This window comes from Diabrotica virgifera, chromosome 8 (assembly GCF_917563875.1).
Source record: "Diabrotica virgifera virgifera chromosome 8, PGI_DIABVI_V3a".
Taxonomy (NCBI): Eukaryota; Metazoa; Arthropoda; class Insecta; order Coleoptera; family Chrysomelidae; genus Diabrotica; species Diabrotica virgifera.
The window spans coordinates 130,517,393-130,544,967 of NC_065450.1; the positions used below are offsets into that span (position 1 = coordinate 130,517,393).

The window sequence follows — 27,575 nt, forward strand, 5'->3', positions numbered from 1 at the left end:
TAAACGATAGCCTGCGATCGATTCGAAGGTACGAATAACACTGATGTTATAACGTTGACAGCTACTTTTTGCTTTAAAGAGATACTTTTTTTAATAAATCTTCTTTCCCGTAATCCTTAGTGCCTTCCAATGGGTCCTATCCATTCCTTCCATGCACTTCTATTGGTGGCCAGGTTCTTCATGTCTCTTATAGTCATGTGTCTCTTTTCACCTATATCATGAATGTGGTCCATGTCTTCCTCGGTCTTCCCTTTCTTCTTTTGTTTCCCATTTTGGCATCATGTACCTTCCTTGTCAGTCTATTTGGCTCTATTCACTCTATGCGGCCAAACCAGGTCGATTGTTTGTTTTGATCTTCGTCATTATCGATTCTTGCTCCAGCTGTCTCCATTTAACTTCACTTCTAAATCTTTTTAAATTCAGTAACTCCAGCTATTCTACTCATGTATTTCATTTCGGTCGCGTTTATCATTAATTCATGCCTCTTTTTGCGTAAAATCCATGGTCCCTCCCCATATGTCATCGGATTAACTATGCTCTTATTTACTCTGCTGAGTTTAGTTTTGTTATCTATTTCCGATTTTCCAAAAATTTTACTATTTAATAAGTAATAAACGTTAGTAGTCATCTTCAATTTATTGCTTATTGCCATGTCCGTTTTCATTTTTTTAATAGACAAAAAATTTAAAACTAAAAAAATGTTCAGTCCATCAATCATTTCCTGTACATTCTCAATTCATGATTCGTTTTAAGAGAAGTCCTCCGGATGTGAACATGTTCAATTCGGTTCATGTCTGGAGAAATTGCAGGCCACTCCAAACGGTGAATACCTTCTGTCTCCAGATAGCCATTAAGCGCTTGAGTCCTAACTGCCATAATACCTGCCAAGACGTAATACTGCCACCGGCGAAAGAAACTATGGGACGGGCATGTTCTAGTTGTGCAGCTCTTATTGGAACCCGAATTAATTATTATTAATTATAGCTCGCTGTCACTATTTAAACAGATTCTGGTCTAGTCTAAAAAACAAACATAAAAATCCAAAACTGTTGAGGGAGCTGTGTGTGTACTCGAGCCTACTGGAGGCGGTGCAAAACATGTCTAGGTTGTAGCTGAGGAACTCTTATTGGCCAACGACTCCTCAAACCTGGTTCTAAAATTCCTGTAGCATGCCTGTAGTCCAGCGGTTCTCACTCTTTTTGTGTCATGTACCACCAAATACTTTTTATTATTTTTGGTACCACCTAACTGAAATACATATCTAACTAGGTGACCTAATTAACTATAATAGTGGTGCTTATTTTGTCTGTTTTTGCGTTTTGTGTACCACCTCAAAAAATGAAATGTACCACCAGTGGTACATGTACCACAGATTGAGAACCGCTGCTGTAGTCTATTTGGAAGCCTGGTACAAACATAGAATTTCTCTGAATGAAAAACACAATTTTTTTCAAAAATTTTACCAGAATTAATTTTTAAATATTTTCACCTTAACAAAACCAGATCAATTACATAAATGGGTATTTAAATAAAATATAAAACCAAAAAATTGAGTATTTCATGTGAAAAAGGCGTATTAAATACGTGATAATGATGATAATAAAAGTGTAAAAATCGTGAATTTGAGGGGTATGCATATATCTCTTTTTGGTTGTTTCTATTGATGATCATTAATTTGATTTTTTATATTTATTGTCAAACCATTTTATTCATAATTTTTTCCGTTTATTTTTCTGAAGACGTCAATATAACTACATAATATTATCATTATGACGTGTCATCAGAATATCGTAGGCTTTTGATTTTTCATCCTCCTATTGTTGCTACACCTAGGCTTTCCTCAAAAACTTGATGCAGAATGTATTCACTATACAGACAGGGTTATTCACTATATTTTGACCCCCCCCCCTGTAAACTGCTTTATTTAGAGAATTAGAAAAAAATGTAAAATACAAAATTATTCGATTTTTAAAATACGATTTTTTGACATATATAACATACTAGTGACATATATAACATAACATCCATCTGGGCGTGATGATGTAATCGACTACTTTTTAAATGAGAATAGGGATCGTGTGCTAGCTCATTTGAAAGGTAATTCAATTCTCTATTCAGTAATATAAACATTAAGATAATTATTTATACAGTGTGTCCAAAAAATTTTTTTTGAATTAAATTTATTGACACAAAAAGAAGAATGTATACCCTATTCCACGAGTATAAGAACGAAAATAAAATTGTAAATTACATTGCTGTTTATTGTAATAATTATTAGAGCCATTTACTTTCGTACTTCTGATGTTGCACACTGAAATATTCGTTGTCGCGATAATCCAAAACGTCGTATGTTGGTGGAATGAACCATATGTAATTTATTTAATTTAAAATACATTTTAGTGCTATTAGAAAATAGTGCAGTCACTGAAGGTGGATATGAGCTATTACCTCCGATTTCGTTGAACCTCCATCGATTTGCCTGAAAATTGGTGAGTGGTTAGAGGACATCTCAAGGAATAAAGGTGACATGATGCCAACTTGCGCTTTTACCCTGGGGATGGATGCCACCCCTCCTCGAGGGTGAATATTATTTTATTAAAAATAACTCCACAATTCGATAGAGGGAAAAATTATACAAAATTTGTTATATAAAGTTATTAGAATAAATCAAACTTTTTGAGTTATTAAAGATCAAAAATTTAAATTTTTCGTGAGAAAAATGCATGTTTTTAACCGATTTTTCATAAATAACTCAAAAACTATAAGTTTTTGCAAAAAAGTTATAATTATCAAAATTGGGGCTAATAAAAAATCAAATAAACTCCTTACTAGAAAAACCTTTTAGTGTTAACTAAAAGCTATTATTACCAAAATAATATAAATATAAATATAAAGATAAAATATATATAATATAATAGGTCTGGATCCCGCGTATGAAAAAAATGTTGATTAATAGCAAGCTGAAAATTTGTTAATAGCTTAAGGGTGTCTAGTAGGATAAACTTTGATATATGCGAACACTGGAATAGGGGTAGTTTTAATTGTGGAACAGGTTAAAATTTGGAACGGTCAGACCACGAAAACGGCACATTTATTTTGTCCGACAGAATAGACTTAAACTCTCCGAACAGAGATTAAACTCTCATGCAAAAATCAGACTGCTATATATCACCTGTCATAATTCCTGTCATTTGACATATTCTACATGTTCCATTCATTAAAACGCCCGTTTGGTGATAAATAGCAGTCTGCATTTTGCACGAGAGTTTAATCTCTGTTCGGAGAGTATAAGTCTGTTCTGTCGGACAAAATACATGTGCCGTTTTCGTGGTCTGACCGTTCCAAATTTTTAACCTGTTCCACAATTAAAACTTTTCCCCTGTTCCAGTGTTCCCATATATCAAAGTTTGTCCTACTAGACACCCTTAAGCTACTAACAAATTTTCAGCTTGCTATTAATCAACTTTTTTTTCATACGCGGGATCCAGACCTATAAAGATAATAAAAAATTTAATACACTCCCCACTTAAAGAACTAACCTAATGTTATTTCAAAGTGAGTTATGGGTAATTGAATGTATATTTCTTTCGTCGAGTACCCAAATCTAAGTATTCAAGCTTAAATGCCGGGAAAATGATGCATTTTATAACATAAACTTATTAAACATTTGTCAAAGTTCATAGAAATAGCTATCAAATAAGCCCTCGAACAAGTTGATAGCATTAAAATTTATGCACCAAAAATGTTTCAAAATGTATCTTTTATACATTTTTCCAAAAAATGGTATTGTTGGTATATCAGGTTCACCTAAAAACTAATTAAAAGTTGATTCCAAGAGCTATTAAAAAACGTCGAAAGTAGTCTTTTAAACCTCTTAATTTTTTAAAAATAAAAGGTTAAATGGCCCCGGTTACATGGTTCCGCAGCAAAATTGAAATATTAAACGTTTCTATCTCGGTTATTTTTTACTCTACGGAAATAGTAAAATAGGTAAAGAATTTGGAATAGAAAAAACTACAATTTAGTTACATATGATTTTTTACGTATATTGAGAATTTTTGAAGTTATTATCAAAAGAAAATGAAAAGTACAATAATTTTAAAAATTCTGATTTTTTAAAATTATATCTGTTTTTTAAATATGCATTCTAAACCGGTCAAAATTGTTGAAATCATTAACTATGTTAACTTAAAGAAATTCTTGTGAGGATTACTACAAATTTTAATTTTTGTGGAAATAGCGTATGTTTTATTTTTCACTTTTTCCTAAAAAAATCGAAAGGGTTCTCTTATTTTCATCAAAACTTGCTTAATTTTAATGCTATTAACTTCTAGTGGAGCTCATTTGATAGGTATTCCGAAGTACTTTGACAAGTACTTAACAAGTTTATTATATATAAAATGCATAGTTTTTTCGTTATGCAAGTTTGAATATTTAGATTTGAGTACTTCGAAAAAAATATACATTCAATTACCCATAACTCACTTTGAAATAACATTAGGTTAGTTCTTTAAGTGGGGAGTGTATTAAATTTTTTATTATCTTTAATTTTGGTAATAATAGCTTTTTTACAAAAGCTTATAGTTTTTGAGTAATACGTGAAAAACAGCTTTAAAACATGCATTTTTTTAAAGAAAAAAATAAAATCTTTGAAATTTAATAACTCAAAAAGTATTGATTTATGTTAATAACTTTATATAACAAATTTTGCTTAGAAGTTGCCCCTCTATTGATTTCTGGTATTATTTTTAATAAAAAAAATTTCACCCCGCGAAGGGGTGGCATCCACCCCCAGGGTAAAAGCGCAAGTTGGCATTATATCACCATTGTTCCTTGAAGTATGTTCTAACTACTCACCAATTTTCATGAAAATCGATGAAGGTTCAACGAAATCGGAGGTGAAAACCTTCAGTGACTCCACTACAAGAGAAACAAAAGTTTATTGCAAAAATAAACATTTATTTTTGCTTAAATTCAATGTTCAAACTGCCAAGAGGCAGATGGTGGCAGCCTGAACATTGAATTTAAGGCTATGGGTACATAATTCGCAAATATTTTACGTGTATCCCTACTTTTTCTGTCTTTAGACGGAAATTACGTGTAGTAAAATTCACACTGGTATGGATATATAAACATTACTAGAATGTCATTCTACTTGAAAATGTCATCATTAATTTAAAGAGATGGCTTTTGAATGTTCTTGGATAACTGTTATTTTTATAATTGCAAATTATTAATTCAGTTAATAAATGTGATAATTTTTTCACTAACTATGTATTCAGTAATTGTAATAATTTATTTGTACAACAAAAACTAATACTCAATCGAGAAAAGAGGAAAAGTGTTAAAGTGATTTTTTAATAATATATTGTTATGGAACGCTTACAATTTTGAACATATTTAAAAACAAAATACTTGGATCACAGAATATATTATCCTGATGTATTCTCTGCTTGGATCTTCCACAAATAATACACAATAAATACCTTTTTATTAAGTTCACGTCTTAAATCAATTATTTATCAAATACAATATATATCAATTTAATCAATAACTCAAAATATTCCCGATGCAATGTCAAATATTTAAAATTGTCACTGATTGTCAGTGTCTGACTGACAATATATGCTGACAATATTATATTCGGCTGAGTGCGTTGTAAGACAAAGATAGATTTGGAAAATATTACCACGGCATTGTGTTCATTTTTTTCGAATCCTGAAAAAACCAATAAATATTTTTGAAAAATTTAAACGCAGAATGAAAGAGTAAATTATTACCGAGGGCCGAAAGTCCCTTAGAATAAATAAAAAGTTTATGTTGAATAAAATATTTGAAATTAAAAATCATACTAAATTTTCTCTTAGTTTTTCACCCCTGTAACTTATTAAAATAAACATTATAGAAGTTCTCAGGGACTTTCGGCCCTCGCTAATAACGTAATCTTTCACTCTGCGTTTAAATTTTTCAAAAATACTTATTAGTTTTCTCAGGATTCGAAAAAAATAAATCCCCATTTGAATAGCATTGCAGCCGAAAATACGTACCGATCCTCTTAAGTGAAAAGTAATGTTTATTTGTTCAATAAATATTTATTTCTGTTTTCTGACAGCAGTAGAATGTATTTTGAAATAAATAAATTACATAGGTACATTCTTCTTTTTGTCAATTAATTTAATTAAAAATTTTTTTTGGACACCCTGTATAATTAATAATGTTAATGTTTATATTACTGAATAGGGAATTGAATAACAGTTCAAATGAGCTAGCACTCGACCCCTATTACCATTTAAATAAAAAGTCGATTACGTCATCAGACCCAAATGGATGACGTCACTAGTACGATAGGTATATATGTCAAAAAATCATAATTTAAAAATCGAATAACTTTTGTATTGTACATTTTTTTCTAATTCTGTAAATAAAGTAGTTTACAGGGGGGTAAAAATATAGTGAATAACCCTGTACATATATATTGAATAGAATGGGGATTATTATACATCCTTTCCGAGCGTTAGCTTTAAGTTTAATGTTTTTCGAATGCACGGTATTAATAAGCATTACAATCAAGCAGATAGACAACACAATCCAAATTTATTCTTTTTAGGGCGCGTCCATAGTGCACGCTGGTTTCCGAGTCAGAAAGCCGAGTACGTGTGCGAATAATCCGAATAACAGCACGCAGGTGCACTTTGGGCAGGCCCGTTTAAATACGAAGGATTATTTGCACACGGACTCGACGCTAACTTCGGAAAGCAGAGTGTAATATGGACGCGCCCTAACTTACTGAAGACGCCCTCTTATACTCTATCTTTACGGTGTCGAGGTAAGTGGAGAAATTAGACGTCTCCATGCCTTTCGGTCAGTGGATAGTCTCTTTGCCTCTCTCCACCCAATATTTCTTTTTCCGCAAGCCTTTCCAATATCTGCGTTTCATGTTCTTGCTGGACTGCCTCTTCTCGTTTTTTATCTGATAAAGCTTTCCATACCCTCTTTACAGTTCTACCTTCACTCATTCTCGCCATATGGCGAACCACGATAACTTTTTTGTTTTAAGTATTTCTGAGGTCGTTCTGATACCGCACCTTTCACGTATTTCTTCGTTTCTTATACGATCACGTCTGGTAACCGTGGTTCATCATCTTCATCACTGGCTCGACAGCCCTTTCTGGGACTTGGCCTGTTCCAGGATTCTTCTCCACTCTGATCTGTTTCGTGCTTTTTTTCTCCAGTTTTTTATTTTTAAAGTTATTATATCATTTTCTGACACACAGTAGCTGGTAAAGAGACAGTGAGGTCGATTTAAATCCGCTCCGCAAAAAAACTTCAAATACTGAAGCTTTGCGAGCAGAAAAATCACCAAATTATTTGCAAAGTGTAAATAAGTGAGTTAAGAAATTTACAGTGTAAATTTAAAAAGAATATTGAAAGTAAGATCCATACATTATTAATCTAACCTAGTTTTAATAAAATTATATTTTAACTACTAACAGTAAAATAATTACAGTCATAGTCAAGTTTTTTGGCAAGGATAAGAAGTCAAGGTCCTATGGGTGGACTAGCCGAAGCTGCTTTCAGCAGTGGTAATTACTAATAAATTGATTTAATTATAATTAAGGTACTTCGGTATCTATCTATCGAAAAATACAGAGTCGGCTTTCTGAACGAAAACAAGAAGATATTGAAGAATAAGAAGATATTGAAGAATAAGAAGATATCGAAGAATAAGAAGATATTGAAGATAAGAAGAAGACATTGTTGATAAATCTAATTTATTCAAGTGAACATTAATTTTTGATATAAATAAATAAATAAGATATTAAATGGTATTTAAATAGTTTTATAATTAAAGTAAAAAATTGAATAATATATAAATATTTTGTAATTAAAGTAAAAAATTTAATTAATTTGATTTAATCAAGTAGGTTTTAATTTGATTTAATATTTGTATTTATAAATACATAACTACTTTAATAATTTGAATAGGAAGAAAGATGGCGGATGGTAATGATAGCATTAATGAGGACGGTAAAAGAAAAAGCAAAGAGGAGCCAGATATATTTAGCAGGAGTAGAAAAGTGAACCGAACACCAGACAGGTCGAAACCATCAACGAATGAAACCAGCGGCCAGAACGAAATGATGGAACTAATGAGACAATTAGCAAGCGATAACAAAAAGAAAAACAAGGACCTGGAAGATATAAAAAATACAATGGGTAATATGATTGAGGAACTAAAAGAAATTAGGAAGGAAAATAATGAATACAAATTGCAAATGAAAGAAATAATAAGAAAAAATGAAAATCTAAAGAAAGAAATGGCTACGATGAAACAAAAAATAGATAAAATAGAAATAACCTTGGAAGCATGTCAGAAAGAAAAGAAGAAAAATAACCTAATAATGAGAGGCTTACCACTAGACACAATAGGAACAGAGCAAATAGAGAACTTCATAGAAGCAAAAATGGAAGTAAAATCAGAAATAAATAGGGTACAAAAGATAAATGAAACAATGTGTGTTATAGAATGTAAAAAATTCGAAGATAAAATGAAAATACTGAAAGCCAAGGGTAAACTAATGAGCTATAAACAACATAGAGTATATATAGAATGTGACCTAACATTAAAAGAGATAGAAATACAAAGAAACCTTAGGAAGATAGCAGCAGAGGAAAAGACTAATGGGAAAAGGACAAAAATTGGATATGGATTCATAATTATTGAAGGCATTAAGTGGAAATGGAACCAAAAAACAAGCCGGATGGAAAAAGTAACATACAATACAGAACCAACTTGTTCAAAAAACTAGCTGTAGAAAACACAATGATGGACCGAGAAACAAAACAGGCAAAGAACAGGGACATGACCAGATTTAAAGATAATAACACAAACGTAAGGAAAAACAAATTGAAGTACAACTTAAACATAGAAAAGAACAGAACAATTTTGAAAATGGCATCATGGAATGTAAGAGGTATAAATGGGAAAGAAATAGAACTGGGGGAAGAAATTAGAGATAAGAACATTGAAATAGTAGCTATAACAGAGACAAAGAAAAAAGGAAGAGGATCAATAGTATTAGAAAACGGAATGTTACTAATATACAGCGGAGTGGAAGAAACGAAGAGAGCTCAGGCAGGAGTAGCGTGCCTGATTAAGAAGGATAGTATCAACAAAGTAAAAAATTGGATATATTACAACGAACGTATACTAAGAGTAGACATATATATGGATACAGAGGAAACCAATACAAACCTAATCATATGCTATGGACCAGATGAAGACGCAACAAAAAACGAAAAGAATGAGTTCTGGGACAAATTACAAGAAGTGATAAATGATTGTACAGAGAAAATGGTGATCACAGGAGACATGAACAGTAGAGTGGGGAAAGAAGCAGAAAAATGGAACAATGTCATCGGACCGTATGGGGAGGAAAAAATAAACAAAAATAGAAAATTACTACTTGAATTCTGTCTAGACAATAACCTGGTGATTATGAACACACACTTCCAACATAAAAGGATACACAAGATCACAAGAGAAGTCAAATCAAGAGACGAACAATCAATTATAGACTATACTATAGTGCAAAAAACAGAGAAGAACTGGATAAGAGACGTAAGGGTGAAAAGGAGTTATGAAATTGGTAGTGACCACTATCTACTAGAAACCACATTCAAAAGCAAAAGAAAAGAAATAAAAAGAAATGAGAACATAAACAGAGAACACAAAGAAATAATAAAAATTTATAAACTAAGGGAAGAAACAACGAAAATAAGATACACAGAAGGGCTAGAGAAAGAAATAGACAATGAACATATAATAACAGAAACAATAGAAGAAGAATGGGGAAAATTTAAAAATGCGATGATAAAAACAGCTAAATCAATATGTGGAACCACAAGAAATAACAACAGAGGGAAACGAACGTCTTGGTGGAACGATGAAGTGAAAAGAGAAATAAAAGAAAAGAAGAAATTATGGAAAGAATACATACAAGACAAAACACAACAAAAATATGAAAATTATAAGAGAAAAAGAACAAAAGTTAAAGAGATAGTTAGGAAAGAGAAAAAGAAAAGTTGGGAAAAATTCGGAGAAAAAATGGAAGAAAACCGCACAGAAAACGTAAAATTATTTTATAGAACACTGAAAAACCTAAGAAGCAACAAAGAAACGAAACTGAAACAAATAATGAACAAGGAAGGAATAATAATAAATGACGATAAAACAATAATGGAAAGATGGAGGGAACATTTCCAGCTGTTACTGAATGGAAATCAAGTGAACACAATGGAGAAGGAAAGCCACATAAAGAGAGTATCCATAAGAAACACGGAAAATCCAGAAACTATAGAAAAAGAAGAACTAGAAGAAGCAATAAGAAAGATAAAGATTGGAAAAGCACCAGGAAGCGATGAAGTAGCACCAGAAATGATGAAATATATAGGAATAAAAGCAAAAGAAAAATTGTTATACATATATAACCTAATATGGAAGAGAAAAGTAATACCCAGAGAATGGACAAATGCAGTAATTATACCTATATACAAAAAAGGAAACACAAGAGACTGTAAGAACTATAGAGGTATATCACTACTATGTGTAGCAGCAAAAGTATACGAAACCATAATAGAAAGGAAAATCAGAAAAGAAATAGAACATAAATTAGAGGACGTACAAAGTGGATTCAGGAAAGGACACAACACACAAGACCATATATTTACCATGCAACAAGTAATAGAAAAAGCATTAAAGAAAAATAGAGAAATATACCTGAGCTTTATAGACATGGAAAAAGCCTTCGACTCAGTCAAAAGAAAAGATATATGGGAAAGCCTAAAGAAGAAGGAAGTAAGCGAAGAACTGATAGAAGCAACAAAGAGTATATACATGAAAACAACAAATACAGTAAGAATGTTAAATATACAGTCAGAACCATTTGAAACAACTCAAGGAGTTAGACAAGGGGGAAGTCTCAGCCCAGTGCTATTCATAAATGTAATAGATGAGATAGTGAAAGAATGTAAGAAAACTTTCAAGAAATACTGCATCGGTTGGAACAGAATGCAAATGATAAACGCTGAGATGTGTATATTTGCAGACGACATAGTATTAATTGCGGAAACAGCAGAAAAACTGAAATACAACTTAGAGAAATGGAACCTAGAAGCAAGCAAATACAACTTAAACGTAAACAAAGAGAAGACTCAGATAATGAAAATATCAAGGAAACAAGGGACGGAAGATCAAATAGAAATAATGATAGACCAACATCAATTAATACAGACAAATTCATACAAATACTTAGGAACAGTAATCAACAACAAAGGAGACATAGAGGACGATCTTAACAACAGAATGGAAAACACAGGAAAACTATTCCAAGCACTAAATAGAGGATTCCTTAATAACAAAGAAATATCAACAAAGACCAAGATGACAATATACAAAACAATATATAGACCTACGGTGACATATGGAGCAGAAAATTGGATATTAAACAAAAGACACCAGAGCAGAATACAGGCAGCAGAGATGAAATACCTCAGAAGAACGATAGGAGTAAAAAGAACAGATAGAATCAGAAATGAAGAAATAAGAGAAAGACTCAAAATCAAGCCGATACTCGACTCAATCAAGAAGAAAAAATTGGCATGGTTCGGACATCTAACCCGGATGGACAATGATAGACAAGTGAAAAGAGTGTGGGAAGCCAAACCAATAGGTAAGAATAGAAGAGGAAGGCCCATCAAAGAATGGAACAGTGACATTTCGCAGATACTGCAGAGTAAGGGTAAGACTTGGCAGGAAGCAACACAGATGGCATCCAATAGGAAGGAATGGAGAAAGTTCGTTAAGAGCTAGGACAATTCAGAAGATTGTAAAATATTGTAATTTATTGAATTGTAATTTAATGAATTGTATTATAAATGGCCCTACACCGAAAGGTACTAATGGGTCTACTGATTAAGTAAAGTAAAGTAAGTATATCATTTTCTATTTGTTCTAAATATCTCAGCTTCGGTCTTCCTCTTGTTCTTTTTCCTACTGGCATCTGTTTGAATATTTTGTTTGGTATTTCGCATTCTTCCATTCTTTCTACATGTCCCATCCAACGCAGCCGTCCTATTTTAATGAATGTTATGATATCCGGATCCTGGTATATTTCGTATAGTTCAAAGTTGTACCTTCTTCGCCAAATTCCGTTTTCTTTTGTGCCCTTATATATGTGACGCAAGATTTTTCTTTCAAAGGTGGCTAACAATGTTTCCTCTCTTTTAGTGAGTGTCCAGGTTTCTGAGCCGTATGTGAGTACCGATCTTATTAAGGTTTTGTATATTAGGCATTTTGTTTTCCTTGCGACGTTATCTGATCTTAGTTGCCGAATTAAGCCATGGTAACTTTTATTGGCAATAAATATTCGCCTCTTCACTTCCTCTGCTACGTTATTATCAGACGTGACTAGGGATCCCAAGTATATAAAGTTTTTTAACCCCTCAATGTTGTATTCTCCTATTGTTATATTTTGTGGCTGCCTTATTTCTGTGTTTTTACTTACCTGCATATATTTTGTTTTGTTCTGGTTGATTTTAAGGCCACTATTTTGTGCAGCTATTTGATTGAATGCCTCTATCATTTCTCTTCTTGATCTTGCGATTATGTCAACATCATCTGCAAATGCTAGTATTTGCACGCTTTTATTAATGATTGTTCCTCGAGTATTGACTGTTGTGTCCCTCATTATTTTCTCGAGTACGATGTTAAACAAGATGCATGATAGAGCGTCTCCCTGGCGTAGTCCCTTTTTCACATCTATTGTTTCCGTTAGTTCGTTTTGTATCTGGATTTTACTTTCTACTTTTAGAGATTCTTTTATCAGTTCTATTAGTTGTGTTGGTATATTATATTCTTTCATTGATTTTATTAAGAATTCTCGGTTTATATTGTCATATGCGCTTTCGAAGTCTATAAAGAGATGATGTGTGTCGATGTTATGTTCACTTGTTTTTTCGAGGATCTGTCGCAGAACAAATATCTGGTCTATTGTTGACTCTTGTCTACAGAAGCCACTTTGGTACCTGCCAACTATTTTTTCAGCGTGTGGTCTAAGTCTTTCATAAATGACGTTGGACATTATTTTGTATGCTGCATTCAGCAGCGTGATTAGCAGTAACCAGGTCACCCTGCCCTGGTTACTGCTCGCAAATTTCGCATGCCTTAATTTTATTACTAATTTTGTCATTCACTGTCCACGTTTTACTACCGATGAGTAGCACCGGCTCGTATTCAGTTTTAAATACTTTCATTTTTGTTTATAGGCTTACTTCCTTTTTCCTAATAAAAAAGTTTTATTTAGTGCTTAGTATAATTTTGTTGCAATCATTACCCTGCTATTTATTTCGGGTTCTATATTTCCTTGTTCGTTTATTGTTGATCCTAGATACTTGAAGTCCTCTACTTATTATATAAATAATTATATAAATAATATAAAAAAAAATTATAAAATATTTTTACAGATCCAAAAAGTAATAATTTATACATTTGCGATACGGAGAGGCTAGTCGTAGAAATAATTGATATGAATAATCTAGAAAGAAAAATAATTGTCCATGACACATTTGGAGAAAGTCCTGAAAGCATTGCGTTGGTACCGGAAGATGGGTAAGTATATATTTTTTATATAATGAATTAAATACACACACCCAAAGTTATATGGAATCACCACGTATTTCAAAGCAATATTTATTTCTTTTGAAAAAACTTGTTATTGTTGCGAAGAATAAAGGTTTTTATTGAAAATAAACAAATCGATAAGACAATCAGATTGTACAGCTCGGTATGGTTTAGGTTATTTGCTTTTGTTGCAAATTGAACGAAAATAAATAAACTAACTTTTGGGTCCAAAAACGAAAATATGCCTCATGTGGGGTTATAGAACTTACAACGGGGAAAGATTATTGGTCTTATGGAGCAAGTAATGTTCTCAGAGGGACATAGCTGCAGAGCTAGGCGTACACAGGGCGTTCTGTCCAAAACCTATGCTATACAACAGAAACTAGGAAAGTTCAAAAATAAAGCAAGGGAAAGTCATCAAAAATAATAATGGCTCGCCACGATCGTTTAATTATCCAGTCAGCTGGAAGACACCAAATCATTTCTCACCTGCATCTCCAAAGGCAGCTTTTGGAAGCTGCAAGTGTAACTGTTTCAGTTGAAATGACAAGAAGAATAGTTCGTGCCAAGAAGTATAAAGCAGTAGACACTTATGGATTCCCGAGTTATCTAAGGAGCACATAATTGATCGCCTAAATCGGTGTCTTCACCACCAAAACTGGAACACTGGGAATTGACAAAATGTGCTATTTTCAGAAAAAGTAAGGATTTGTCTAAAATCAGATGACCCACGAAATCGTGTAACTAATAGAGGTCGAGAAAGACAAGCAGGAACGAAAACTGTCAGATCTGTTCACAAATATAAAAGGGAAAGTGTAATGTTCTGGAGAAAAATTGTGATCCGTAAAAAAACTCCTTCAATTTTCATCCAATCAACTTTAACTGCCCACAGTTATGTTGATAACCTGTAGTAGGCCCTGCAGAGGTGCAACAGGAGAAAATTTAATTTTCATGCATGATAATGGACCTCCACATACCATTAGAGTGACTAGAGACATCATTGAAGCAGAAGGTATGCCTTGTTAGAAGTAGCCTGCTTGCTCACCCCATCTTAACCCTATAGAGTGTTTGTGGAATATGCTTAAAAGAAAAATTAGAGCTCGCACGAGCTCTAATTAATCCACAAAACACTGCACGGCTAGTACAAGCTGTTCTTGAAGAATGGAGCAACCTACCACAACAAACGCAAGCACGCAAACTGAAGCTTGCATAAGGACTAGAGGTGATAACACTGACTACCAAAAAAAAACAAAAAAAATAAATAAAAACAATTATTTAAACATTATTCGTTTTACATTGAAATTTTTTATGCTATTGACTTTAAAACAATTAGTTTCAATTTGTTTGTTAAAAACTTTATTGTTTTATTTAATTGTTATGTGTTAAGTGATATTGTGCCGATGTGTGCTTTTACCCTATGGGGTGACTTTCACCCCCTCCTGGTGGTTAAAAAATATATGTCCAAAATAAGTCCGGAAGTGGGTAAACTGGCTAATTTTAAGTAACTTTTGTTCTATAGAGCTTTTTCGCCAAGTCAACACTTTTCGAGTTATTTGCGAGTGAATATGTTCATTTTTCAACAAAATAACCACATTTTTAGACGGTTTTTCGCAAAAAACTCAAAAAGTAAGTATTTTGCCGAAAAAATTTTCTTAGCAATAATATAGCCTATAAAATAGTAAAAAAAAATGGTATTTGCGTTAGGTCTCTGGATCTAGTAGAACCAGAGTTATAGCCAATGAAAAATAGATTCATATTTACCAAATTTCAAATAGAATATTTCGACGTGAAATATCCAAAAAATCAAGCACTTTTTGGGGAAAACCCATTATAACTTTTTAAAATGTTTAAAAAAAGCTTTATTTCTGTTTTTATAAAAAGTTTCTAGCATTTAATTTAAGCAAGTTACGCTCAAAATAAAGTTGGTCCCTTTTGTTTAAGCAAAAAAAAATCGGGAAGACCACCCCCTAATTAGCAACTTAAATGAAATTAATCGTTACCTCTCCAAAAATTATTTTACTTATGTTGTGTTTATATGATTTGTAAGTTTCATTGATTCAAAGTGCTTATTTTTGAAAAAATTTGGTTTCAAAGTAAAATTTTTAAAAATTTTAATTTTGAAAAATATGCTTTTTTTTTTAAAATAACTTAAAAATTGTTAGAGATACCAAAAATCTCGAAAAACAAAAAGGTCAGCATTGCTTTTATGAATCTCATGTATTTTTTTGGTTTTCTGTTGGACAAAAATTGATTAAGATTTGGTGTTTCTAACTCCAACCCTTTCAATAATAAGGACTTTGAAGCGATGAAACTTACAGATCACATAAACAATATATACACGAGTCAAGAAACTTGTGAAGTCGTAACGATTAAGTTCATTTAAGATACTAATTAGGGGTGATTTTCTCGATTTTTTTACTAAAACAAAAAGGGACCAACTTTATTTTGAGTGTAACTTGTTTACTTTCGACGCTAGATATTTTTTTATAAAACAAAAATAAAGCTTTTTTAAACACTTTAAATAAGTTGTAACGAGTTTTCCCCGAAATGTGCTTCATTTTTGGTTATTTCACGTTCAAATATTCCATTTGGAATTTGACGAATATGAACCTATTTTTCATTAGCTATAACTCTGCTTCTTCTAGGTATAGAGACGTGATATATACACCATTTTTTTTTAAATTTTTTACAGGCTATATTTTTGCTAAGAATGTTTTTTCGACAAAATACTTACTATTTGAGTTATTTGCGAAAAACCGTCTAAAAGCGTGGTTATTTTGTTGAAAAAATGAACATATTCACTGGCAACTAACTTGAAATGTATTGACTTAGTGAAAAAACTCTATAGAACAAATGTTACTTAAAATTAGTCAGTTTATCCATTTCCTGACTTACTTTGGACGAATATTTTTTCACCCCCAAAAGGAGGTGAAGACCACCCCCAGGGCAAAAGCACATATCGGCACAATATCACTTTTTTTTCTTTGACTTGTTAGCTATGTGTATGCCAAATTTCATGTCAATCCAAGTGGTTCTTTGAAATTTAGGGGTTTTGCAATATTTTACCGTTAAAGAACGGACTAGAGTGCATATTTTTGAAAAAAGATATGATTTAAAAAAATCAGAATTGTTAAAATTATCATTTTAATTTTTTTTTGATAATAACCCCAAAAATACTCCTATACGTAAAAATTAATATATACCTTACTAAATTTTAGTTTTTTCTATATGAAATATTTTACCTGTTTTACTATTTCTGTAGGGTGAAAAATAACCGAGATAGAAACATTTAAATCTTAAATTTTGCTGCGAGAACCATGTAACCGTGGCCATTTAACCATTGATGTTTAAAAAAGTAAAGGGTTTAAAAGATTAAGTTTAAAGGGCTTTAATAGCCTTTGGAATTATCTTTCAAATCGTTTTTCGGTGAACTTAATATCTTAAAAATTAACGGAGTTATTTAAAAAAACGATAACATTTTCTGGAAAATTTTTTAAAAGATAAAGTTTGAAAAGTTTTTTGGAGCATAAATTTTAGTGCTCTCAACTTGTTCGGGATCTCATTTGATAGATATTTCTAAGTACATTCAAAAATGTTTAATAAATTTATGTTATAAAATGCATCATTTTTCCGTAATTTAAGCTTGAATACTTACGTAGATTTGGGTACTCACCGAAAAAATATACATTCAATTATCTATAAGTCACTTTTAGTTAACATTAAAACATTTTTTTAGTTAGGAGTTTATTTCGTTTTTATTAGCTTCAATTTTGGTAATAATAACTTTTTTGTAAGAACTTATAGTTTTTGAGTTATTTATGAAAAGTCGGTTAAAAACATGCATTTTTCTCGCAAAAAATTTATATTTTTGATCTTTAATAACTCAAAAAGTTATGATTTATTTTAATAACTTCATGTAAGAAATGTTGCGTAGAATTTGTCCCTCTATCTAATTATGGGGTTATTTTTAATAAAATAATTTTCTCCTTCGAGAAGGGGTGGCACCCATCCCCAGGGTCAAAGCGCAAGTTGGCACCATGTCACCTTTGTTCCCTGAGATATCCTTTAACCACTCACCAATTTTCATGCAAATCGATGGAGGTTGATCGAAATCGGAGATAATAGCTCATATCCACCTTTGGTGACTGCATTATAAATAGTAATGGTGAAAGTACACAGATCTTCTCACTCCTCTACTTATCTGTTGTGCATCCGTGCTATTTCCATATAATATAACTTAACCACATGGAATGTAACCACAAACTATTAGTTCCAATAGATATTTCTCACTATATTAATATCATTTTTTGTGGGATTGGTATTAATTCACCTGAGTAATACTAATATCGCTTTTTGTCACCGTCCACGTTTCTGACGAGAAAGTGAGGATGGGCTTGATAAGGGTTCTGCATATCAATATTTTCATTTTCGTTTTCGGTGTCTATATTTGATGTTGAAAGTTTCTTTAATCCATAGTGTGCACTATTTGCTGGGGGTCTACCCCAAAATCCCGACGGTCAAAATCCCGACACGCCAGAATCCCGACAGGCCAGAATCCCGACAGGCCAGAATCACGACAGGCCAGAATCCCGACAAATTAGATTAGATTTTCAGAACTATAATACATAGTATTCATCTATTTTTGTTACGTTACAGTATTATTTTAAACATGAAATTTATTTATAATATATATATTTATATTTACTAATACCACCTACATACTTGGAACTAAATTAAAACTGATTAATTCCCGAAGAATTTTTCCATTATTGTTTTCACTAATTTTGAAAAAATGTGAAAACTTTGAATTATCCACGTCCGTCCGTCTATCTGTCTGTCAGCAAACACAACTCCTCCATCATTATACTAGGTAGGATGACATTTGAGGTGTCAAATGAAAGCTTATAATCCAAGGATGGTACTACAGGTGAGGATTTTGGCGTGTCGGGATTCTGGCCTGTCGGGATTCTGGCCTGTCGGGATTCTGGCGTGTCGGGATTTTGGCCGTCGGGATTTTGGCTGTCGGGATTTTGGCTGTCGGGATTTTGGACGGCACCAATTTTCTGGGTATATACGTTTGTTAATTTCCGGAATTTGTCACTCTCTTACTCCTTCGAAAGTATAATATGTTCCAATCGATAAATCTTCGGGTTTTGCTACTTGCTTATTATTTGTCATCTTCATATAATTATTTTTACTAGTACCAACCTATTGTCCCATTCTTTTTAAACGCTTTTATTTAGTTCAATAGATTGCGTCAAATCTTTGGATGTCAATTTGACTACCTTTTCTTCCATGCAAATGAATGAAAATTTGCAGACATATGCATTCGCGGGAACAATACACGAATAGACAACAAAAAATTTTTGTTTATGTTTATTAATTGTTTAAATAAAAAAAAACGATTTTAATGGAAAAAGGCCTAAATTCACTTGTTTTTTACAATGTAGAAACTTGAAACTTTTACGGATTGTAGCTAATGATAAAACCTATACATAATCTCACTTTTTACGTTAATTGTTGACGTTATGCGTCATAAATAAACAATAAAGTTTTAAATTTTGAACACTCATATATTTGTTTATACAGTACGATGTAAATGAAAGGAATAAATTCGTTATTTCGTAAAAAGGCGACTCTAAGGAAAAATCCCGAAAGAGGTAGATTTTTATTTTTAAATTACGATATTTTGACATATTTTATATGTCATACTAGTGACGTCATCCATCTGGGCGCGATGACGTAATCGATGATTTTTTTTAAATGAGAATGGGGGACATGCGATAGCACATTTGAAAGGTCCATTCAATTCTTTATTTAGTAATATAAAAATTTATATAATTATTTGTACAGGGTGTCCAAAAATAATTTTTTTATTAAATTATTTGACAAAAAAGAAGAATGCATGTAATTTATTATTAAACACTTTTCTTTAGTTCAATCGATTGTGTCAAATATTTAGACGTTAATTTGACTGCCTTTTCTTCAATGAAAATGAATGAAAATTTGCAGACATGAATTCGCAGGAACAATACACGAATAGTCAATAAAATTCTTTTATGTTTATTAATTGTTTAAATAAAAAAACACGATTTTAATGGAAAATGCTTAAATTCCCTTGTTTTTTTTACAATGAGGAAACTTGAAAGTTTTAGAGATTGTAGCTAGTTATATGAACTATACATAATTTCACTTTTTACGTTAATTGCTTACATTATGCTTTATAAATAAACAATAGAGATTAAATTTTTTTGCCGATTCCGACTAATTTTCATGTTTGTTAATCATGTTATGTTTTATACATATATTTTAATAAACATGATGATATATTTTAATGTTTGAAAACTGTAAGACTAAAAAGTAAAAAATAAAAAAATATAAAAAAAAAATTTTTAGGAAACGCTTTTCTTTAGTTACGAGTGACTAAAGTTAAAAATATTATAAAAAAATCAACTAAAAAGCAAAAAATAAAAAAAATTCAAACACATTCGTTAAAGAAAAGCGTGGGGTGCATCTTCATCGAATAAACGGTTTTCGCCCCACGCTTTTCTTTAACGAATGTGTTTGAATTTTTTTTATTTTTTGCTTTTTAGTTGATTTTTTTATAATATTTTTAACTTTAGTCACTCGTAACTAAAGAAAAGCGTTTCCTAAAAATTTTTTTTTAATATTTTTTTATTGCTGCTGCTTTCAATGCCGTGAACGATTGGACCAGCTCCAACGTTTTTCTTGCTACGGTATCGATGTCATCCACACTATCTTACATCTCTACTTTTTCATAAATTTGTGGGATGAATTAGCAATATCTTTTTGTTTTATCTACAATTTTACTTAAACGATAAATATAAGGTTTATGGCTTTAGTATTGATATATTTTAGTCTTTTAATTTGCCACGAAAATTAAAATAGACCAAATACTTACTTACATCTCATTTTCAGGATCATGTTTGTTAGCTTTAAACAAGGGAAATTGGGAAATAGCCACATCGACCGTTTTTTCATGGATGGTACTGGAAGAACTCACGTCATCGAAAACAATTTAGTGGGCCCAGTTCGTGTAGTATACGACCACAGTCTTTATAGAATTTTCTTTGCCGATCTAAGTACTGGGGTAATAGAATCTACTAACTCGGCCGGTAAGATTTTATATTAAATTATTTAAACGACATTGTGTCTCATTTGAGTTTAATAAAAAAAGATCAAAATAATCAAAAATACAAGCTGAAATAAATTAAAGTTATTAGTAAAAAATAAGTTGCAAAATAATAATTTATATTATACTTTGTTAATATATTTTTTTGTTAAAATATTCGGGAATATTTAGGGAAGTTAAATATTTGGCTGAAGAGCTCAATATAGAACTTCAAGCCATTTAAGATCATAATGGAGGAGTAAAAACCGACATAGAGAGTACAGCAGAAACTTTGAAAAATGACTATTCAGAATCATACCAAGACACTTTAAAAGATACACTAGTCTCGTCTCCGAACACAAGAAACATCAGAAAGGAAGAACCAATGATTTTATGTGTAGAAGTGTAGAGAAAGCTCTCAACCAACTAATAAAAAAAACAGGTATCGATGGTATCGATGGTTAGTAAAAAAAATCAATTGAACTCTACTAAATTTACAATCAGGATGCAGTAGAAATAAACAAACCAAGACACGTTAAATGCTAGTAGGAGCACTCCCGAATCATAATTTACAATGTATAAACTTTGGAAATCATGATTTGGGATTTACAATGTATATACATTGTAAATTATGATTCAGGAGTCCTCCTAGTAGCATTTAACGTGTCTTGGTTTGTTTATTTCTATTGCATCTTGATTTTAAAAGTAGTATAAGGTCGAAGCCTTCGAAATGTGGGTCTACAAAAGAATTCTACGCGTGTCCTGGACAAAACACAGAACAAACCTGTCAATTCTGGAAGAGTTTCATATAAAAGAGAGGCTATTAACAAAAGAAAACCGAGCATACCTAATTATTTTAGCCACATATCTAGAAGAACGGGGGCCATGGAATTATTGGTAGACCAAATGAAAATGTGGGTGTGAAAACCCCTACATGGCATGTCTATCTGGCTCCATCCATCAGAATCTCAGCCAATGATGGCAACAAACTAATAATATTTAGAGTGTCACCACGTCCTGATAAGGGATCAAGAAATGAGGTGGAAGACTTTAAAGGTGAACCAAGGGCAAAGTCAACAATAGTTATACATGCCTATATCTTACAGCAGACTACTTTTGTGTTAGCAGTGAACAAAAAAGGGAATTCTATTCCTATTTACTTAGAAATATTAGAAAGGATTCCTATTGGGCAGATTATCGTAGAATAGGCTATTTTAGTGAAAAATTATTTACCAGCAATTTTATTGCTGGAATCGAATCTTCTTATTCTATATATTAATAATATAGGTATGCAAAGTCCGCAGATAGTGTGTTTTTTTTTATAAACAAAATGGCGCCCCCAAGTTGTGTTTTTTCAATTATTGATCTATGACTTCGAAGATTTTAACTATACACCGTAATTTAATTCACAGTAAATAAATTCTGCATGAGACATGTTTTCCCGATTTACTTCGACGAAAATTTTCCCCGGAAAACGCTGGTTTTTTCTAACAAAATCTTTAAATCTTTAATTTTAAACTAAAATTGTCGGTAAGTAATGAACGGTAAAACCGAAAGTAATAATGGTAAGTAAATTATGAAAACGGTATTGGAAAGAAAGCAGCATGACGCTTCTTTTAAAAGACACAACTTTTAATTGTGATGAGTGGTTTCTAAGATACAACATCACCTTTTTATTTTGGTCCTCTTTCTCCACACAAATTTTCATATCTTTAAGTAGATTCATAACATATATGATGTTGTTCTGAAGCTATTTCCTTGTGGCATTTTTATAATGAACTATTTTAAATGGGAAATAAGCCACAATTTTACCAAAAAAATGAATTTATTAACGTTTCGACGCCCAAGTCGGGTGTCGTTGTTAAAATACAAAATAATACTAAATAAACAAAAATGTTGTTGCTTAGTAAAAAATTCTTCTAATAATTTATTTAATCTGACTCATTTATATCGGCAATTCAGGCATGTATTATACATTTTAAAGTAGAAGGCTTTAAAATGATATTGCCAATATTGATGAGTTGCGTAATCATGTAATAATTTCATGTAATTGAATGAACTATTTTTTAGTAAAGTCGTCCCAGAAACGCAGCTCATCAATATTGGCAATATCATTTTAAAGTCTTCTACTTTAAAATGTATAATACATGCCTGAATTTCCGATATAAATGAGTCAGAATAAATAAATTATTAGAAGAATTTTTTACTAAGCAACAACATTTTTGTTTATTTAGTATTATTTTGTATTTTGACAACGACACCCGACTTGGGCGTCGAAACGTTAATAAATTCATTTTTTTTTGGTAAAATTGTGGCTTATTTCCCATTTAAAATAGTTTCTAATATATATGATAATATTAAAAACGATCGGTATTACGAGTGAAAAATACCAAAAATACCAAAATTCCAATCAAAAATTAGGCCGAAGAAAATATAATCTCAAAGTTCAAAATTGGTATACGTTAAAAAATGTATTTTCTCGGCTTCCCATGGAGGCAAATATAATCTACACCAAAAGGCCTTTTGTGTCACCAAGTAATTTAATTATTGATAAATAATGACCGAAAATTTTAGTTGAAAATTAAAGATTTTGTTGGAAATACCCGCGTTTTCCGAGAAAAATTTTCGTCGAAGTTAATCGGGAAAAACATGTTTATATGAAGAATTTACATAATTACGGTGAATTTTTACTCGGGTATTTTTGGTGTAAAGTTAAAATCTTCGGAGTTATAGAGCAATAATTGAAAAAAAAAACACGATTTGGTGGCGCCATTTTGTTTATAAAAAAAATAGCAGACTATCTGCGGACTTTGCATATCTATACTATTATTAATACATCAGAGAGGAGCTAAATTATGGAAAAAAATAATTTTCTCTAAAATGGACGACTTTGGAGAAAAATCCCGAAACAAGTCGATTTTTATTTTTAAATTACAATTTTTTGGCATATATTTCATATTAGTGACGTCATATATCTGAGCGTGATGACGTAATCGATGATTTTTTTAAACAGGAATAGGGATCGTGTGGCACCTCATTTGAAGGGGTGTTCAATTCTCTATTTAGTAATGTAAACATTAATATAATTATTTATACAGGGTGGTAATAAAAATAATTTTGGAATTGAATTATTTGACGAAAAAAGAAGAATGTATGCAATTTATTTAACTCAAATTACTTTCTATCGCTGTCAGAAAATAGAAAAAAAAATGTTTATTTGGCAAATAAACATTGCTTTTAGCTTAAATTAAATGTTCAAACTGCCAAGAGGTAGGTGGGAGGCTGTTTGTGATTTAATTTAAGCGAAAAGAAATGTTTATTTGTGAAATAAACATTTTTTTCTATTTACTGATAGCAGTACAATGTATGTTGAGTTAAATAAATTACATAATACATTCTTCTTTTTGCGTCAATTATTTTAATTCAAAAATTATTTTTTTGGTCACCTGTATAAATAATGATATTACTATTTATTGTACTGAATAAATAATTGAACACCCTTTCAGATGAGGTGCGACATGACCCCTATTCGCATTTAAAAAAATCATCGATTATGTCATCACGTTCAGATGAATGACGTCACTAGTATGTAATATATGCCAAAAAATTGTAATTTAAAAATAAAAATCGATGTATCTCGGGATTTTTCTCCAAAGTCGTCTGTTTTAGAGAAAATGAATTTATTTCATAATTTAGCGCCTCTCTGTATATACAATCATAAGATTCGATTACAGCAATAAAACTGTTGGTAAATAACTTTTCTTTTTATTTTGCTATTTTGCCCAGAGTATTACTTGTATACGTACATATCCTCGTATACAGTGATGAGTGCGCTAATGACCAGCAAAATATGGAAAACATATTATATTCTAAGACCCGAATATAGGTCGATCTGTATCCATCTGCTTGCCGGATGAAACATTGTTTTTATTACATAGACAAATTACATTTGATACATAGACAAATATTTCTAGCATGGGTTGCCTATCAAAATCGTGTCATAGCTATTTAAGGGCGAGGGGCGTAGGGGTTGAAATCAATATTCCAAGCACATTTTTTTTGAAAGTATGGTAGCATTATTTTATTTTTAAATAAGATAGGCATATTCATTACAATTGATAGATTATTCAAGAAAAAATTCAAGGAAAAATATTGAAAAATAAGCCAACGGTGGCAAATTTTTAAAGACACCTCAAAAAACAATGTATTTTGCGGTGAACTCATCAGAACTCATCATTGGATCATGGTAAATAAAAAATTCAAAAATTTTTATTAAATTTTGAGTTTTTCTAGGTAACGCTGTCGAGTTTTTTTAGTTTTATCGACTTTTGACTTTTTGATATCACCCAGAAGTCAAAACAACGAATTCTTTTTTGCAAAAAAGGGTTAAAATCAACATATTTATTGTTGTTAAACAAAAAATAAGCATAAAACAAAAAATATCTCGACAGCGTTACCTCAAGGAATGTCTAAATATATACAAAATTCCGGGTGGGTCGGTCCAGTAGTTTTTGAGTCACAATGTCAGCCTTTGAAAAAAGCAGTTTTGACGAAAAAGCGTTTAAAGCATTGTTAACTTTTATTTTCAATTTCATTTTTGTCTGTCAAATCGTAAAATGATGCACACTGGAATATTTTTTTGGATCGCGGAGTAATTTACAAAAGAAAATGAGAACAGCTGTTGACCGTTTCTCACTACGCTACTTCTACCCTACTATCTCCATACGTCCCTACCTTCGACTCGCTTTGCAGCAAGTTTGCACCAGCACGCTTGAGCGTAGTGAGAAACGGTCAACAGCTGTTCTCATTTTCTTTTGTAAATTACCCCGGGATTCAACAGCATATTCCGGTGTGCATCACTTTACGATTTGACAGACAAAAAATTGTAAATAAAAGTTGATAATACTTTAAACGCGTTTTTCTCAAAACTGCTTTTTTATAGGCTGAAGAAATTGCAACTCAAATCTACTTGACCAGCCCACCTGGAATTTTGTATATATTTTCTTTAGACATTCCTTGAGGAAACGCTGTCGAGATATTTTTTGATTTGTGCTTATTTTTTGTTTAACAATAATAAATATGTTGATTTTCACCCTTTTTGCAAAAAAATTCGTTGTTTTGGAATTCTGAGTGATATCAAAATTCCATAAAACTTGACAGCGTTACCTCGAAAAACTCATAAGCTAATAAAATCTTTTTGAATTTTTTGTTTACCATGATCCAATCATGAGTTCTGATGTCCACTGCAAAATTCATTGTTTTTTGAGGTGTCTTTAAAAATTTGCCACCGTTGGCTTATTTTTCAATATTTTTCCTTGATCTTTTTGGAATATTCTCTGAATTGTACTGAATATGCCTATTTAATTTAAAAATAAAATAATTCTACCATACTTTCAAAAAAATGTGCTTGAAATATTGATTTAAACTCCTACGCCCCCCTTAAGGATAGCTATGATACGATTTTGATAGGTAACCCATGCTAGAAATATGTGTCTATGTATGAAATTTAATAAAAACAATGTTTCATCCGGCAAGCAGATGGGTACAGATTGACCTATATGAGAACTATGAGATTGACCTATTGGGACCGTGCAAGTTCGGTAAAGCGACACCTATTTCTACGCTCTGCAATTTTATTCGCACTTTTAATTATATTGGCCAATTATATTAGTCCTGGTTACTGGATAATTGTCAAGGCCATAGTCTTAGTAAAATGCAGTACTGCAAGCAAAACACAATTAATTAAATTTACCTTTATATAATAATTGCATATCGTATCAATATTGTGGTGCAATATATAATTTTTCTTCTTCATTGACAGTAGATATGAAATATGCGTCAATTTGGCAATTTCAATTGACAATGAATTATTTAAGAAAGTTACAATATTTCTCCGCTATTCTCGCACGATCGTTTGTCAATTTCCTTTCAAGTACTTGCACACCGCGATCGGATCCCGTACTATTAGATTGTGAGACAAACAGAAATGAAACTGGTGGAGATGGGAAATTTAGCGATAAAAACATATAAATTTACATTATATTTATTTTTTCCCACCTTTAGAGGTATCGGACGAGTTTGCACTGTGACAGTTACAGTTTTAGTTGACGTACTCCTCTGATACGTCTAAAGATGGGAAACAATAAATAGAATACAAATGTATAGGTTTTATCGCTAAATTTCCCACCTCCACTAGTTTCATTTTTGTTTATCTCACAATTTAATAAGTTTTCCATCTTTTGCGTTATTTTGCCGGTTATTAGCGCGCTCATCACTGTATATACACATGGATACAGTTTCTGTCTATTTTTGCACCGTTTTTTTATTTTTAGGTGACGATAGACATCATATTCGTACTCTGACTACCCATCCAGTAAGTATAGCGGTTTTGAAAGATGATCTATTGTGGACAAATCTTGACTCCAAGGATTTAAATTGGTCTGAAAAAAGATCTAGCGAGTCTCATCAGAAAAAAATTACGCTAGGTGAGTTTAAATTTTGTCGGAATATCCACTATTAAGTTCTCACAATTTCACTAAAATTATTATAACATAAGAAATCTGTAAGAGAAAATTTTGTACGGCCATTTGTGTTTTTGTATTGACCAATAAAAGTTGCATTTACTAAATCGCATCTAACTATTTTTGATAATAAAAGAATATCTTTGTATGTTGAATTTTTTGGATGAATTATAATAGTTTACGACTTTTTGTCGTATTCGTATTTTCTTCTTCATATTTTTGTGTGACTCTGTCTATTTTT

General features: G+C 31.5%; 1 protein-coding gene across 1 annotated transcript in view; it reads left to right on the top strand.

Moving 5' to 3' along the window:
- LOC126890264 (putative vitellogenin receptor) overlaps window positions 1–27,575 on the top strand; it is a 244,250-nt gene that overhangs the window by 102,058 nt on the left and 114,617 nt on the right. Inside the window, exons 8-10 of the mRNA XM_050659122.1 lie at window positions 13,525–13,669; window positions 20,621–20,817; window positions 27,146–27,298. Coding sequence (XP_050515079.1) covers window positions 13,525–13,669; window positions 20,621–20,817; window positions 27,146–27,298 — 495 coding nt within the window. The remainder of the gene's footprint in view (window positions 1–13,524; window positions 13,670–20,620; window positions 20,818–27,145; window positions 27,299–27,575) is intronic.